Source organism: Cryptotermes secundus, unplaced genomic scaffold (genome assembly GCF_002891405.2).
Source record: "Cryptotermes secundus unplaced genomic scaffold, Csec_1.0 scaffold22, whole genome shotgun sequence".
NCBI classification, from domain to species: domain Eukaryota; kingdom Metazoa; phylum Arthropoda; class Insecta; order Blattodea; family Kalotermitidae; genus Cryptotermes; species Cryptotermes secundus.
Genome location: NW_019742961.1, coordinates 4114893 through 4133798, shown reverse-complemented (window position 1 = coordinate 4133798; position 18906 = coordinate 4114893). Strand labels below are relative to the sequence as shown.

At 37.2% G+C, this 18906-nt stretch overlaps 1 protein-coding gene across 1 annotated transcript; it reads left to right on the top strand.

The window, feature by feature from the left end:
• Positions 1-10: 10 nt before the first annotated feature.
• On the top strand, positions 11-18111 carry LOC111873386 (mitochondrial import receptor subunit TOM70). Its single transcript, XM_023868051.2, has 10 exons — positions 11-348; positions 479-652; positions 3420-3525; positions 6727-6901; positions 8027-8234; positions 10840-10974; positions 12117-12341; positions 14128-14224; positions 15244-15367; positions 16432-18111. Exons 1-10 carry the CDS (start codon positions 91-93, stop codon positions 16592-16594), a joined length of 1665 nt encoding a protein of 554 aa, XP_023723819.1. The 5' UTR covers positions 11-90; the 3' UTR covers positions 16595-18111.
• The last annotated feature ends 795 nt before the right edge of the window (positions 18112-18906 follow it).

The following is an 18906-nucleotide window of genomic DNA, read 5'->3' as shown; positions in this document are numbered from 1 at the left end:
ACGCAGCCGACGTAGCAGACTGCCGCCGTGTGTTTTTCAGATGGCAGCACGTTATTTTCCTATGTGTTAGTAAGTTAGTAAATTGTGGTTATGGCGGTATCGGAGAGTGCTGAAGGTTGTGGCGGTTCGGGGTGGTCGAAATGGCATATTGCATTAGTAATTGGAGCGCCTGTTGTGGTTGGTATTGGTGTCTGGTATCTCAAGAACAGAAACTCCACGACAGACCGCGATAGCTCAACAACAGAGGATGGTAGAAGAAATAAGATTGCCTCGATGACTGCTTCAAGCTATACCCCGTCGGACATGGCCGGAGCGGAGCCCAACATACAATTCGAACCGGCTGAAGAAGTATGCAATGAAATGTCAAAACAGAATGACATTTATGCCGTCTATTGTCGTAGAATATAATATTTATAAAATTTGTACATGTTATGTGTTTTGTAACAAGTTATAATTATGCGTAATTACTGTTTCACAGAATCCTCTGAAACAAGCACTGGCATATAAAGCTGAAGGAAATAAATATTTCAAGTCGGGAAAGTATGCAGAGGCTATAAAGTGCTACGATAGTGCCATTGAAATATGCCCAAACGACAAAAAATTAGACCTGTCCACATTTTACCAAAACAGGGCAGCAGCCTATGAACAGATGGTGGGTATAACTTGTTTCTGAGGTTTAATATTTTTTGTGTTAATGATGGTATTGTAACATGACAGTAAACCGCCAGTCGTAAAGTAACTCTGACCCAGATTCTGGTCATAGATCTCATAGACTTAAGCCCCTTGAGGTTCAGCTTGCATTGAATGGATGGAATATCCCCTTTGTGTATCGTGTAAAATATTCCAGTGTAATCCTCTTATCAAGGATCACATGAAGTCAACACATAGAAATGATTAAGCCAAGGCCTTCAGAACATTTATTAGAATCTGTTCCCTATTTAAAAGTGAGCGTTTAAGCGCCAACATTAAAGGAAACCTCCATAATGCACTGATTAGATAATGACATAGGCTTGCCTCACCTGGAAATTTGCAGCAGAGACCTATTTATTAAAATTGTAGCACCAGCAAAACAAGGGTCTTCTCATCATTGGGAATTTTCCTGTATGCATATGGTCCATGATTTGCAAAAGGCTTTCAGTCTTTGGTATGTATATGATTATGTAACAAAATCATGCAGGCGGTAAGCAGAAGTCATACAAAATCATGGGAATGAACATGTTTGTGATATAGGACAAGGTGAAGCCAGACAGAAAATATAAGAGGCTTAAACTTGGTGACGGTCACAACTATTCAAATGATTAAGCTGCCATTGTAGCATAAGCTATGTAAGTTAGGCATGATCTGCTTTGCAAAGCATGTACTTGTGGAGGACTTGTATACAGTAAACAAGGAAGAACTTTCAATATGTACGATAAGTACACTTGACAAACAAACAAATCCATCCTCATCAGATGTCTAGACTGACCAACAGAATGTATAAGGAAGACTATTATTTTGAACATTTTTCATCATCCTTAGTTTTTTTTTTTTCAAACAGTGTTTCAGAAACTGTATCTGTTTCTGTGATCAGTGTAGGGAATAAAGGATTTGTACTCAGGACTGTTAGAAAGAGCTAATCTCCATTGCTTGACAGGCCCATCTCTCCCAATTATGTGATGATAAAAACAAATTCGGTTTATGGAAAACTCAAAGACAGTGAAAGGTGTCAAAGTAATATGCGTGTTTATTGTAACACCATCGTCAGAAGTATTAGACTTTGCTTCATAGCTATAAGAACAGTGTGATAACACAATCTGTTATTACTAATTTTAAGCTTTTGTAGTGGTTCATTGTTGATGTTTGATTCTACTCTTGAGTCTTTGGAACAAGTCAGACACATTAATCACTTCACTCCTGAAGGTGCAGGCAGCATGTCTCTTTGAAATGTCAGTAACACTGCCGATGTCCACATGATGCAAAGACACAAGCAAGGTCAATGTCAGTAATCCATTAATATGGTCATAAGAATCGCAGAAGTTGGATATAAAAAACTTAAATTGGGTCTGCTGAATGTGTGTGTGAAGCTTTTACTACATGACATGCTAGAATGAATTTTGTAGCATGTTGTGTGAACACTGTTTTCTTGAATGTGTGTTAGNCCTTCTCAGAGGGTTCTGACAGTAATATAGACCCCCACAAAGTTTACAAGGGTTCTTTACAAACATGCACAAAAACTATCATATATATGTCTTTGGTTGATGTGTGCCAAGAGAGCAAAGAAGGGAAGAGATTGTCAAAGCGTTAAAACACGCCTACGCCAGGGAACGGCTGGCATCGTCCAGGCGTTAAAACACGCCCGCGCCAGTCAAAGAGCTAGAATGAATTTTGTAGCATGTTGTGTGAACACTGTTTTCTTGAATGTGTGTTAGTTTTTGATGTCATTGAGACTTGCTCCATGGTTCTCATTCTAAATTTATTAACTGCTTTTTCCAGTACTAGTGGCTTGTTTTTAGGATGATTTTAAAGGGGGTGGAACAGACCAAATGTCATGATTTTCCAACATATATATAAGTTTTTAAATAATTTTGAGAATCACTTAGTGGCTGTGTCTCATGTTATTATAATCAGACATGTGTGCTGTACAGATGTCTGAATGTTAGATTTTCAGTACTATGACTGTTCAGTGTCCCTGAGTTGAGTTCTGATCACAATCCCCATATTAAAAGGAATTTAAAATTCTCTATTCCTGGATGATAAAGACTGAGGATATGATTGGCCACGCCATAGCTCAAGCAGTTAGTCACTGGCTTCCCACCACGGCGGCCCAGGTTTCATCCCGGGTCTGGTCAAGTAGGATTTGTGGTGGACAAAGTGGCACTGGGGCAGGTTTCCTCCAAGTACTTCGGTTTCCCCTGCCAATCTTCATTCCACCAATTGCTCCATAATCACCCTCACCTATCATCTGGGGCTGGTACAATAGGCCAGAAGTGGCCGCAGTACAAGGGACTTAGTCCCACCCCACTAGCATTAAAAAAAAAAATATGATTACATTATGGAGTGTATCTCAATAATTATTCACCTGAGAGACAGAAGTCCTGATAAAAGGTGTTAACTACAGAATATACGCACTGTACAACATTTGCACAAAAATCAGTGTTTTGAAAAAAGTTGTATTATAGTGACAACACCTGTCCTCAGAAGCATTAGTCAGCCTCCTGCTATCACACTACCCAATGTCTGCTTTTCTTACTGCATATTGCATATACCTAGATAAGAGATGCACATATATAAACAAAAATCTCATTTTGATGTTACAGTGCATCTGTCACTTCATGTATTTTCAGTTTTGGGTCTTTAAGAAAGAGGAGGTGTTCTCTTGTTCACATTTCTTTTGAATACAGCTACATATTAACATAAATATTTTTTTCTTTTCCTATTAGAAAGAATATGAAGAGGTAAAGAATGATTGTACTCTAGCACTGTCCTTGAATCCTAAGTATGTGAAAGCACTTCAGCGGCGTGCTAAGGCATGTGAACTCANCAAATAAAAACACTGGACCAGTGATTGAGGCTAGCTCTTTCTAAGGGACCCAACTGAATAGGTGTTTTCCTTCACCTGAGGACGGAAACGGATCCAGTTTCCGAAACGTCGTGTTTTTATTTGTTATCTTAAAAACCAGGACGATGGATAAAGTCCAAAATCCCAACATATCAGTGTGTTATACACCATCATCAGAATCCTATAGTAACTATTAAATTTTCTAAAATTCAGGAGACCTTGATTTTCAGTGTAACAGTGAAATTGAATAAATTAATATTGGGAATTAACTTGCATTAGGGTTGGATTCATATCTCATGATGTTGGGCAAGAACTACTTAAGTTGTTGCAGCAGCACTGCCAGTGTTGTTCCTGCACATGCATGTGTAGCAGCAGTAGCAGCAGTGTTAGGAAACTGATGTCAGAACAGACAACACCATTTCATGAGAATAAGAAAATAAAACATGAATGTGTAATATAAGGAATTATTTTATTTATTATTTATTGTCTTGGTCAACACTTTCAGCATGTTCTCTTTCACTGTCTTGTAACTTAATGATGATCAGCTCAAAAATTCCATCACATCATAATTCTCTTGTATAATCATCTTCCTGCGGTTTTACAATGGGATGTGCTCAAGAGGCCCAGTCTGCTTGTGTCACCTTGACAGGTTCCTTGTTGACCAGTCTTTCCACATCTGAAATCTTGAATTTTTTTTTTTCTTTCGCAACTTCCTGTTTCACTTGAGTCCACACAAGTTTGTTGGAGTGATGGAGAGAGTCATATGACTCAGTATCCCCTTTCATTGACCAGGTGGTCAAGTTCATACTGTTTCATATTATTCTACAGAGGGAGCACTTGTTACAGAAGATCAGATTCTGTTTCAGTAGGAGGGAAATAAATTTCTGTTACAGACACTTGCTTGCTGATGTCTTGTTTCCTGCTAGAGTTTTTAGCCACCTTGTTTACTGTAACCAGATGGTAGCTCACATTGTCTATAATTATTATACTACCCTCCTCCAAGTAATTAATCTACTCAAAAACCAATCTCTAAATGTATGGGTGATCATTTCTGTATGATAGTCACAAATGGATTCAAACCAGAACGTCCACTTTGTCATATCAGACCCACATTAGCTGATCGTGAGTGGCAAACAATGAGACGGCTTCCTTTCCCTACAGGAACCTTCATTCCACCATTTCTAGTGGAATTCTGTCAGATTTATATGTGTGATTCTGATATATCCAAGTTTCATCCAAGTGAAACACTGGTTGGCCAGGACCAAATTCCTTAAGGTTGTTTGTGAAAACTTCAGCCTTACCATGGCAGTGTCACCTCACTTCATGTGGAGTTCATGAGTTCTTTTCTACTGGAAGCCAGGATGCTTGAGTAGTTTTATAGTGGAGGATACTGAACCTTTGTACACTATTTTTTCTCTAAGAGCAGATGTTACTTTCTTGGCAGTGGGGAATTTACCTTTGTCATGATATCTGAAAACATTTCTGTGTAAAACATCTTTCTGGAAGTCATCTAGGTTTGTCACTCTTTTTGGAATGTTTGTGTGTTTGCTGGGTGATAAAGGACTTTTTGGTACCCTTTTCTTTCTCCTTTGCCTCCCTGAAAATATGCACAAAACAGTTGACTTGCCTACACAGCATGCTTCAGCTGTCAGGTCCCAGCACTTAGAGAACTCTAGTCTGCTTTATTTTTCATCATGTTGTGAACTATGTTGTGAACTTTACTACCATAACTGCTGAACAACTACCACTTGTACATGGCTTACTAAACATGTTTTACTCAAACACTTTGGATCAGAAATTGTATACAAAATAACTGATGTATATATTTTTACACACTGAAGTATACTAAAATGCTTGAAGTTATAACACAAAAACTAACAGTACTGTACCCCAACTGAAAGAAAATGTTAGAGCCTGAACATGCCATTTGTATCACAGGCGAAAGACAAACTAAGTGATGTCTCTTCCTGGTCTTGGGTTCATTGTTTATGTTCCCCAGACCCAGACTGAGGTGGCCAACTGGTGTAATGTGAAATAATACACAGTTCCACAAAGTAAGGATGAGATAAAGACCAAAAAAGGGCTACCTCCATATTATCTGAGATGAAAAAATAGAGTGCCAGCACATTTTAAGACAACACAGACTGCTTAGAAAGCTGGAAGCAAGCAGTTGCGCCTTCTCAGACTGTGTCATAAAATACAAAATCAATCTTAGTCTGTATCCTGAATGCACGGTCCAAAACAAGCAACAACGAGTAAACAACGGTTGCTAAGCAATGACGCTTGCGTTGTCACACTTGCTTGAATGTGGGCAGTTCCCACACTGGTATAAAAATCACGACTGCCTCAGTGAATAGAATACTTTTAAGAAGCCCTAAAATGCTAACCACTTGAGCTGGAAATGTGGGGGGTTTGCTCCTAAATATTAAAAACAAAAGTCCTTCACCTATGTATGTGTTACATCTGTGTTCACAAAATGTTTGAGCATGCATGATATTTGATTTGAAACTCATAGCAGCAAACTTGAACTGGGCAACGCAGCACGACTCTTAGTGGCTGGTAAAGACCAGTGACCACACCTCAAACATCAAGAGATTTGAATCCTGATATAACAACATATTCAGTGTCATGAAATGTTTGTAATTCCCAGTTTAGCTGTAATTTGATTTGTACTGAGTCACTTGAAATTTGAATTTCACAAATAAAACAGTNTTAATTGGTTAGTGTGACGGACCAGAATGAAAGACCTTAAAAACAGTTCCCTTCACATTAATTTGGAATCAACTTAATGAGATAATAATTTTAATTGAGCTTCATGCAGCACCTTCCAGAAACAGAGATAATCATTGTGTTCGGTAAACAAGAAGCAACTGTGTGGTGCAAAAATTTAATCGTACTTCTGACTCATAAGTCTAACAGGACTATTACATAATGGAGGAAATTATTTGAGAAAGTATGGTAATTTCATGTTGTAATCTTGACTAAAAAAGAGGCTTGTTCAAACCGAGATTCCAATATAGACGTGCACAAATACAAAATTTTTATATCACATTATATGTTTTTGCATCGATACTTTATTGTTATGAAAGTTAAATCATGTCATCATTTTTAAACTATATCTACAAACTGAAGTACTTCAACATGGTCCTATTTACAATGAATGTTATAAGATTTCCATGTATTTTAAGCTGTGAGTGTTCATTTTATAGGTAGACAACATGCCAAGGAAGCCATGTCAAGAAGAACACCAGTAATGCCATCAAAACACTTCATCAAAATGTACTTCTCTTCATTTATTGAAGACCCAATTATAAACACCTGGGTGCAAGAAAAGGAAAGTGATTCTGCAGAGGCAGATTTGAGGTTTGTCGTAAAGTAGGCCCTGTCTTGAATCAGTTCCATTCAGTCCACATCAAACATATTTCCAAACATTCATTGTATTATGCTGAAAATCAGAAGTTCATATAATTCAGAGATACTCTTATTATAATAGGCTGCAGTTGCAAATATGGTAGTAGCTTGGAGTGTATGAATATTTAAAGAAAACAAGAATTTTATAAAATAAGTTATATATAGGCTGTTCCTCAAGCAACATCCAAGGGTGTGTTGCAGTTGTGTTTATTACTTTGATGTAGACTTCCAAGACAGTAAGGAGTAAGAAACATGCCTTCTATTTGTTTACATAATTTTTAGACAAATTGAGATGTTCATTCCACTAGTACGCCTCATTTCACTTACTAGCACACCTTGGCTTTCATCTGATTATCATGTTTATCATGTTAGAAGTGTTTCCTTCAATGTATAGTGTGTTCATATAAAATGAAAGTGTGATGGTAGTATACTGTGTGGTTCTGGACTGGCCAAGTGGTCCCTGCAAGAATTGCTGACTCTACTTACACAGAATTTAATTTTAGTTTGCTGTAAAAAGGTGACAGAAACTGATTAAATTTTTCCCATATAAAATAATGTATATGCATGAGCTGAAGCAATACGATTATGCAGCAGTAATTCACTTTCAAACAGGCTGCCACAGAATATGCCATTACATAATATTAAAGTGTGGTTTGGTGTGCTGTGAGTGAGTGAGTGACAAATTACTCATTTCTGAACTTCAGAATGTGTCAAAAAACTTGTTTACACACTGAGAGGCATGCTTGAAGGCAGGAGGATGTAATTTCCAGCAGTTGTAAGATATGATAAGTTTATGTTGCATTTCTGTGGAAATCATTAGTGAAGTTCAGTTTAAGTAGAGAGAATCAGTGATGCATTAGGATACTTAATGTCATGTGACTTAAGTAAACAGAGGGTGGAGATATTGTTTGAGGGTGTGTGTGCAGGGGAGTTCAGATTCCACATATGAATGCAGAAATGTACAGTATTTTTGTTAGTGTTCTTCGCTGTTTATTTCTTAATATTTAGTCTTACATACAGAATATGAATGTATGTAATGTTATACTGGCCTAAGAAATGGGATAATTTTAATTTCAGAGGTCTGGCTCGAGCCAAACAGGCTTTCAAATCTCAGAATTATGAAGATATTATCCCAGCTTGCAATGAGGAATTTGAGACTGAAGATGACAGCCACAGGATGGAAGCTTTTGTTCTTCGAGCTACATTCCATCTGCTCTTGGGTGAGCACAAGAAGGCCTTGAGTGACTTTCAGGCTGTAATAGAGAATGAGCATGCAAATGTGAAGGTAACAAGAGCAAAACATATTGAATTATTCAAATAAATGTAGTTACAATTCCATATGTATGCTTAAATGTTACTGTAATTGTTCAGATAGTATCCCAGACTGTTTTAAGCCCTGGAATTTTATCAGACATTTAAGGTATCCTTATAATTCATAATTCCTTACTACTGTTGATGGATAATGGTACGAGGGTTGGAACTTTAATAGTGGCAACAATGCTGTAGAGACACCATGCAACAGAATCAAATAATGTCGCTTATACTACACGTTAGTTGCATACCTACCTTACCTCAGGGCAAATGGACTCTCACTTCCCACATCATGTGCATGCGCAGTGACGAGAAGAACAGAGCCTCATGTTAGCTGGCAGCCTATTGTAGTGCTGTCATGATGTTTTCGATACAGAAACAATGGAGTTGGATAAAGATTGAATGTGCCAGAGGCCATACAGCACGACAGTGTCATCAAGGTCTTCAAGAGGCTTGTGGGGAATCTGCATTGCCTTACAGAACAGTGGCAAGGTGGGTAAAAGCCTTCAATGAGGGATGCCAAAATGTGGCAGACATGAGTCGGCCAGGTCGTCCTAGTGTCAGTCTGCGTTACTGGAGAGTGACTGATGCCATACAATTTGTGAGCTGGCCCGAGAGACAGGATTAGCGCACACGACTGTGCTTCACATTCTGAAGGAACACCTGGGCATGAGAAAAAATTGCATCACGATAGGTTCTGCATGATTTGACGGAAATGCAGAAAATGGCTACAATACGATGCTGCTTGTAACCAGTTGGAGTGCTATGAGCGCAAAGGAGAGGCTTTCTTATGCAGTATCATTACGCTGGATGAGACATGGACCAAATCGTACGAATCGAATGAATGGTGTCAATACAGGTCACCATGAAAATCAAAAGTTCGTCAGAACCCCAGCAGTGTGAAAGTTATGGTGATTCTCGTGTATGACTGTCATGGTGTTATCCTAACGCATACCGTTCCCTGACAGCAGACCGTCAGTTCGCAGTATTACTGTTCGTTTTTGGAACACAACCCGCAACCAGCTTTAAGAAAGAAGCGGCGACACTTTCTGCAGAATCCACCCATCATTTTGCAGGACAGTGCTCAGCTGCATGCAGTGCAGGCTGTGGCTGATTTGTTCAATCGATGGGGCTGGGAAGTGCTGTACCATCCAACATACTCCCCAGACTTAAGCCCTTGTGACTTCAACTTTATTCCTAAGATGAAGGAACCACTTCATTGCATTTGCTTCAGAACTGTTCCAGAGATTCTTCAGGCAATAGACTGCTCCATTTGAACTATCAACATAAGAGGCACTGCTAAAGGTATCCTATGACTTCCACATCGCTGGCAATGGGTTGTACACAATGCTGGTGACTACACTGAAGGACAGTAAAACTTCAAAACATGCATCTCTTTTGTATCAGTTGTAAATAAATAGTTGCCACTATTAAAGTTCCATCCCTCATATTTACATACTTCTAAGTGAAACATATTTCTTTGGATTTAGATCACTGATGAACTTGTTTAACTGTTTTTGCCTGGTGCCCAGTCTGTAGGCCACCAGTGGTTCTGCTAAATATGCCACCAGCCAAACTGCTAGATGCCTTTATTATATGACAGGAATTCCCAACTCAGTTATGAGATGTTGTTTATAGTCACCATAGTGGATACTGTGAAACTGCTGCTTCTATCAGAGAATGATGTATCATACTGTCAGAATATAAGATTTATTTCAGTTCTTTTCTGAAATAATTTGGGAAAAACCATTCATTATGTCCAATAATCTTGCTTTATGCTGTTCAATGCTATGTAAGATATTTAAATTTTACATTTTGCTTGTGTATTATTTAGTACTAGACGGTTCATTGTCTGATAAAAGTTGAGCAAACAGGTAAAGTTATGGAGGAAATTGATGATTACAAAAATAATTGAGTGGCAGCATGGATGATTACATATCACCAAGCACTCTCAAACAAGGAAAATGCACAACTGCATCTGTTACGCATGTTTCAGAAGGTGATGACTCAAAGTCAAGTGTGAGTTCTGACGATCAAAATATTGAAGATACTGATTATAAGGATAGTTGCAATGGCTGAGAAGAAATTGTTAGTGAGAATGGATATCAGCCATAGACCAGCATTCACTGCCAAGAAGTTCAGGGACCACGTAATTTGATTTTGTAGTTTAATGTTCAAGTTAGGAACACCAGTCTTAGACTGACACTGTATGGCAAATGGTTCCTTGCTGTTTGGCTTGTTGTGATGTTTTTCCCAGCTAGAAAATAATTGTTGATATTGCTATGAATTGACCAAATAATTCCAGAGTTACCAGTTCTGAAGGCTATTTTAGCCAGTTTGCTTGAATTTTATTGCCTTGTGTGTTACATTGTTAAGGGGGGCATTAAAAGGAGGCCAAGAGCATTTTTAACCTTGGGGTTAATTAGCATTAAGTTACCTTTGTTCTCATAAATAACTCTTGCACTTAGTGTCTTCTGTACATGAATATCATCCAGTGAGGTGAGCTATGACCCTTCAAAAGATACACATATACCCATATTAAAATTAAATTCGGAATTTGTGTTATATAATAATTTCAGTTGCGAGTTAATGCCCTAATCAAGAGGGCGTCATTATACATGCAACTAGAACAACCTTCAAAGAGTCTAGAAGACTTTGACAGGGCAGCAAGTTTAGATCAAGATAATGCTGATGTTTACCACCATAGAGGACAGGTACAGTATATTTATGCTTTATTGTTAAAAATTACTGCTTGTTAGTTTTTGTAACCATCCTAATGATGAAGGCAGGATGTTTCTCCAAAATATCAGTATTCACCTACAAAATTACAAAATATGATGTCACAGTTCAGAAGATCACATGGAATTGCTGGGTTTTTGGACTTTGTTCATTGTCCGGTATTCTAAAAACACCAGAGAACACGACGTTTCTAAAACTGGATTTGTTTCTGTCCTTGGGTGGGGGGGACACCTACTGTGTTGGGTCTGTTAGAGAGCTAACCTCCATCACTGGACCTCTTTAGCTATTTCTAAGAGACCCAGGAGCGTAGATGTCCCCCCTCACCTGACAATGGAAACAGATTTTTAGAACACCGGGTGATGGACAGAGTCCAAAAGCCCTGTAATTCCAAGTGTTATACACCATTATCAGAAACCTTTAGAATCTGCCAGAAGACCACAATCTGAACAAACGTCAGTGTGAAAACTTCAGTAGCCCCTGTCTTTCATTTTAGCAGATTATTTCTGTAACACTGATCACCTGCATTTTCTTTATTTTCATGAAGGGCTTTTGTTGGAAATGAAGGAACAGCGAGGCACTGAATCAACCTTTGAAATTTGCTGTGATAGTACAGTGTTGTATTTAGCGTCCTGTTGCACTGATTTTCATCCATGATATGTACACAGTTGCCGTCTTGTAGTGCACTCAATTTCACCTGTTATTTCACGACATGTTTCGGCAACATAGTGCCATCATCAGGTGCCCTAATTACGCTAATCTATTTCATTGCTTGCCTTTATAAAATTATTTAATTATTTAAAAAGTGCGTATTTGTCAACTGTAATAAATTTGCACTAACTAAAACTTGTTAAGATTATTCATCTTATGTGTCATAATTAAAACTTGCGTGTGGTTCTTCCACTATGGGGGTCGTTTTTCTTATATTCTGTGTAAACTGTGTCATGTGATGCGTGTTGAATTAATTCATTCATCATCATACCATTTTATGCCATGTAGTCTAGATTCTGAAAGTGTTGTAAAATAACCCTCAGAAATTCTTTTTGAGGGAATATGGAATATTTTTGCAGTAATTTCATTTTCCATACATAATTCAGATACTAATTACATGTCATCACAGGTACATCTGTTAATGGAGAAAGTAACAGAAGCGATGAGTGACTTCAGCAAAGCCGTTGCTGTGAACCCCAACTGCCCAATTGCGTATGTCCAGAAATGTTATACCGATTATCGATACGCATTTTCTACTCGTAACATGGAAAAGATGGAAGAAGTGATGAAAGCATTTCAACAGGCAATTCAGAAATTTCCAGAATGCTCCGAATGTTACACCTTATTTGCTCAGGTATGATTATCATAGTACGTTTATACATTTTTTTTTAATACTGAGTAGTCTAAAATTAAAATCAGTAAACCCAGTATATGAGAATTTATGAATGTAAGGCTGAATACTGAAGTGCAGTCTAAAGATTACATGTTAATGGTTTATCCATGTCTAGGGTGTACATAAATGTCATTGCTTTTGTTTATTTCTCTAATTTCATATTTTTAATGTATTGTTTTTCCTATTTTTTAGGCCATCAGCATTTCTTTTTGTTATGATTTATTTAACAGTGCTTTCTGTAAATAGTTCTCTCTTATGGGATATAATGCTGTGTAGGGCGCTGCTTGTAGCCTACTTCATACTGATTTTGTGCTTCGCTTACTTGGCTACATGTTCCTCCAAAACTAGTTGACTTTCACTAGGCTACATGGTGTTATGCCACAGGAGAACCTCAGATCCAACAGTGAAGCCCCTAACCAGAAGTGCCCTAACGTTTATATTTGTTACCGAAGTTTCTCATCTAACTTTAAAAATTCAGTATCAGCTACATCTTATTATAAGATATTGAAACAAATGCGATTTGGAACACTTATTAGAATTATTGGAATTCTTTTGTATATATTTTCATCCATATAACCCCCCACATAAAAGTTGATTGAGTGGGGAATTCAGTAATTCGCACAAAAAGAAAACTTTCAACTCTAAATCGAGGTCTGAATCTTATGTAGGAATCATACATAAAATGTGCGTAAGTCCCTAATTTGAGAAACTAAACTGGGGAAAATAATATATTAGTTATATGGAATTTTAGCTGTACTGCAGAAGATATCCCTTAAATGTGGGAACCTAAAATCAGAATTTCACTGGATTGTTAATGAAGAGCATATTAAAGAGAATTGGTCTTATAATGAAAGAAACTCCTTATCACATACCTTGTGAATGGTTAGCAGAGACTCCATTGTTCTCAATCCATAAAGTGGTATAGGACACAAGAAATTTTGGAGACCCATAGGTGTCTTGTCATGGAATTATGACTTACAGTGAGTATAAAAAATATGTTCAGTGAGCTGGGGGCCAGACAACTGAGGAGTTGGATTTGGAGTCCTGGTACGGGTGAGATTTTTCTTCCTCCATATTGTCCAGGCCAATTCTGGGGCCCACCCAGCCTACTATATAGTGGGCTCTTCTGCCAGGGGTAAAGTGGCCAGGAAGCAAAGCTGACCGCTCACCTCCAACTAGTGCTGAGGTCGAGAATACATGGATCTATATATCCACTTCCCTGTACACCTTCGTGGAATAGTGCTCAGTTAAGCACAGGAACCTTACCCCTTTTTTTTACCTTGATGAATATGTTGAGGGATATTCAACACTACGTCTTTGTCCTATCCATTGACCTGGTAGGGTTTCATCAAGGTAGCTTCTTTCCACTTAGCACATTTTAGAATGTGTTGTACACTCAGTAAGTCACCACCACTGACTTTTTCAGATTTTCAATACCACTTAAAAATCATCTTGCATCACTGAACAACAACCATTCTGCCATTTGCTTTGACTGCCCTGCCATTCGATAAGATGGCTCTGGCATTCATATGACTACCATCATCTTTTGAGATATCACATTATACACCCTACATTACATTTCAGCTCAACTTTGAAAGTGTGTACAATTTTTTGGCCCCTTCTGTATAATGGGCATGCTACTTGTAACTGTTCTATATTATTTATTCCTTCTGTGGCCCAGAAATTACATCTTTTGCAGTATTTAACCTTTTCATATTACATTCATATACCAATTGTTTCTTCTTAGGTTTTAAGTGATCAAGAAGAATTTGATAAAGCTGATAAATATTTCCAGAAAGCAACTGAAGTTGAACCTGAAAATGCAACTGTATATGTGCACAGAGGTAAATAAAGTTTTTATAGGAGAGTCAATTTTAACATTCAGTGAATTAAAAATTGCAGTATCATATATTCTGTCATAAGAAGGCAGGAAGAGTCAGTTTACATATCAGAATAAAACATGATATAAACACAAGGACAGAAATGATCTAATGATGAAATTAAGAGTAAAATAAGTTCAGGAATGGATTTTTATCCCGGGAAAACTAAGGATTGATTTATACAAATGAACAGCTTGAATTCTAGGCTATGAGTAAAGACCAGAAGTTGAAATATTCAGAAACAGAGTGATGAGGATGCATATGAGCCTTAAAATGTGAAGTCATAGGCAAATGGAGAAAACTACATAATGAAGAGATTTATTTTGATTTGTTTCATTCTGGTCTGTCACGCTAACAATATTATAAAAAGATAAAACAGTTCTGTCCGGTGTGACTGGTGAAGATTTTTCTTATTTCAGTTCTTCATGCTCTATTGTGGTTTACAAACTGTATTGATGTCCCTCTGATGATGGTCTCTAAGGACCAAAACATGTAAAGGCATGAAGAATTGAAATAAGAAAAATCTTCACCAGTCATACTGGACGGAACTGTTTTATCTTTTTATAAGAAGAGATTTATAGTTTATATCTTTAGGCTATTAAATACAGAAGGTGAAGATGTGTTGGATGTGTACTGTTGTGTTTGATGAACATGGAAAGATGTTTTGATTTTAATCCAAACTAATTTTCCTTTTCTTGTAGGAAAACCTTCTAGATTAAGGTGAAGTAAGTGCATGTGATGGACAATTTGTATATTTATACCGAATCCTTTTTTCCCACATGACCATCCATTATTGTCATGACCTTCCCGCTTCATATTGGGTTCTGCAAGTTTCGTAGAAGTTTTTCTTTACTCTTCCTTCAGTTTCCATCAACAAGCAATCATGAAATTTCACAATATCGGCCCTTTCTCTGGTTAAGTTCTCACTTTAAAAACTTCAGTTTTCATAATTCTGTGATTGGTTTGGTATATCTTGCCATCAGGTTTGCTACAACTGCAATGGAATGGTGATGTTTCTAAGGCTATTGATATGATAAATCAAGCTCTGAAAATGGATGATAGATGTGAATTTGGATATGAAGCTCTGGGAACAATTGAAGTGCAACGGTAAGCAGAATCTACTAAGTTTAAGGTCTTTCATTCTGGTCCGTCACACTAACAAATTAACAATCAAGTTCCTTCCGTCAAATGTGACACTTTTTTAAGTTTTCCACCTCGTCACCACCTGCCTTACATGTTTCGGCTCACCACGGAGCCATCATCAGAGGCATTTATAGTAGAAAAAGAAATCACCAACACACAAAACTTCACTTTGTCAAAGATAACCACGTTCCAGTTAATTAAAATAATTACAAATAGTTAAAATTACCCAGAGTATCGGTTCACTAAAAGTTTTTCACACACCACAGTAGCTTTCTTATTTGTTCGTCGTTACTTCTGTAAAATTATGTTTCATTATTTGAAGTAAGAATTCTTAAAATTCCTAGAATTCTTTCCCGCTTGGCCCAATCTTTTTGCTTCGGGGTGTTGCTGACGTGTGTTGTCTGTAGGTAGTTGATGTTGCTTGTCTGTGTGTTGTGATGCTTGGCAGTGATGTGTAAGGCAGGTGGTGACGAGGTGGAAAACTTAAAAAAGTGTCACATTTGACGGAAGGAACTTGATTGTTAGTTAGAATCTACTAATTCATACATGTTTGACATATGGATACAATTTTGGAGTTTGACAAACAAAGCAGTTATAGAAATAACTGATGTACAGGAAAGCCTCGCTAATCCAGATCAAAATATGCACTAGATTGTGGTGGTCAGCATCATACCCTTGTTGCTTTACTCCTGGGGAAGAAGCCCCTAGTGGGTGGGCCCCAGTGTCATTCTAGATGCTATGGAGAAGAGAAAAATCTTGGCCTGCTGGGGATCGAACCCCAGCTGTCCAGTCTGTAACCTGTCACTATACTGACTTGAGTTATCCATGCTCTTAATCCTGCATATGTGTTATATAAAGAATATTAGTGCTTGATGCTTCACTGTGATAAGTCGGTGAAAAATGAATTTATATTAAAGTAAATAATCTATCATTAGAAACTGACTTGCTGTAGTTCCACCTCATAATTGACCTGTCATAATAATGTATAAAACTTTCCTTTCTTAAGTGTAGCTTGAATTTGTTTTCAGTGGAAACCTGAGACATGCAGTGGAGCTTTTTGACAAGGCCATTCCATTAGCAAAGACTGAACTAGAGATGTCACATTTGTTTTCACTAAGAGATGCAGCCATGGCACAAGCAACAGTCGCTGAGAAGATGGGTATCCCAATTTCAAATGTAGGATTCCCGTAGTGTTATTGGATTGTGGACAGATTCTAGTTCATTATATGATCATCCCAGTAGTGATGGGGTCAGTGAGTGGCATAATATGTTGGAATGGTGGATCATGAAGAATGTCCCACAGGGTGTGAGCAGTATTTTCTTTTAGCCTATTATTTTTCTCTAATTTTGGGTTTGTTCTCTCTCTCTCTCTCTCTCTCTCTCTTTTTTTTTTTTTTTGCTTATTTGAGTGTTAATTTGTTATTGTAGGAAAGCCATAGAACTTCACATTATTCAATGATATTATGACGGCCAAACTAGAGAATGCAAAAGTGTTGAGGAATCATCAGAGTTATAAACATATACAATTTATTCTTTCATTATCAAGAATTGACTACCTGAGCCACAGGATTCTCTTTCGTTTAATTTTTCCATCCATGCTTTCAGCTTTGGTATTCTTTCATGAACATCTAAGACGGGTTTATTGTCTTCTAAACATGATGTTATTTTCCCACAATTTTTGCCCATGAGCAAACACAGTAAAATGACCATGCAAGAAGTTTGAAGCTCCCCTTCTGGGGGTGGGGGGTATTAAACATAAGGTGGGATGCTATAAATCACGCAAAATGTCAACTTCCGAGTATACAACTTTCCATTCTAGCAGAATTTCCATGCTCCTTCCAAATTAATAGGGGTAATGGGGATATAATTGTGCAAAGCTACATGAAATGCAAAAATATATATTCTTGGCAAGGAGAAAGACATATAACTGTGAAATTTGTGCACTGCATTGTGATGTACTTGAATGGTGCAACTTGGAGCCATGAATTTATGTTAGAAGAATATCATGCTTATTGTGTTTAAAATATCAGACAGAAGATGCCAACTCCAATTTTTCACATTTAACTGCTTAAAGACAAACTTAAATCTTAAAATACAGACATTTTAAATGGTTATGGGCCTGCTTGAGAGATTTGTATTTCGATAATAGTCTGGCTCCTCCCTCCCAAGTGGAACATGCCAAAATTGCATTTAAGAATCTCTCTTACGTTACCTTCCTATCTACACCCAGTCCTAGGAAATGTTATTTTATTCACCTCAGCCGAGAATGCTAGGCTTAAACAGATAAACATGGGTTGAGGGTTATGAGAAATGTAAAACATACCATCCTTGTATTGATACTAAGTGAAATGAATACATGAACACTTTTCTTCTGCATGTACTGCACTGTTGAGTGTTACATGGGCAAAAACTAGTATGCTGCTCTGTCCAATTTTGATTCCACTCTGAATTGTTGGTATTTAAAACAATATTTAATTAAAGCTTCAAATGTTTACTCTGCACTTCATGTAATTGTGTGTATGACAACAGTACATCATAATTATGTATAAAATGCATGCGTTTTATCACTTTTTTTATAAAGTGGGCAGCCATGTGTGTCTCAGGACCTCTGCATACAACCATTGTTTTTTCCTTTGTTTTATAATGGCAGAACTCTGTAACTGTATAGGTAATAAAATTACAGTTGCATATATATTTTGTTGAAAGAATTGTGGTATGTTCTTAATCATGAATGCCTCATATCTAAAGGTTTTTTAAATAAATACGTTACACTTGGACCTCTATTTTTCCCAGATTCTCTTGATTTTTTCATAAGCAAACAGGAAGCTGAAGACAAATAATGGTGACTTTTGGCTATTATATCACACTTCAGTATTCCAATAAGTTACTCTGAAGTTGTTTTCTTAAAGTATAACATTTATTCTTTCAGTTATTACAGATATTACTATTTTCTTTTTATCAGTGGATGCTTTGAAGAAAAATTTCACAAATGTTTCACATTATAAAGAAACAGATAATTAAAACTTTCTCTGAAACATTTTCAATTCAGCGGTACTTGCTCCTCAGACAAAATGACACCACTTTCCTTTACAGCTGAGATTATTTCCTTTTGACTGCTGTTGTCTCCAGTCTTCAGTGACTTAAAAAATTTCATCTGCTTGTATTTCATTTGTAGCTGAATGCATTTATAACTGGTTATTACCTTCAGTTATTTTGATATGCAACAACACATCAACTTCCTGAGCACTCAAGATCACACATTAAAGAAAGAGGTAATGCAGAAAAATGTAATAACTACTTTCCTGTTGCATCAGTTGCTATTATTTTTGTGAAAGACACCTTGCCCAAGTAGAGATTCTAACTCCTTCAAAGTTCCACCTCATTACCATGTTTGTAATTAACTTAGACAATATATCATTCATAATCTGCATATGTTACAGTGGAATGACCTGTCTCTAATTCCTAGCTCCAATGGTTCATTACTTTCTGCCATCAGAGTGAAG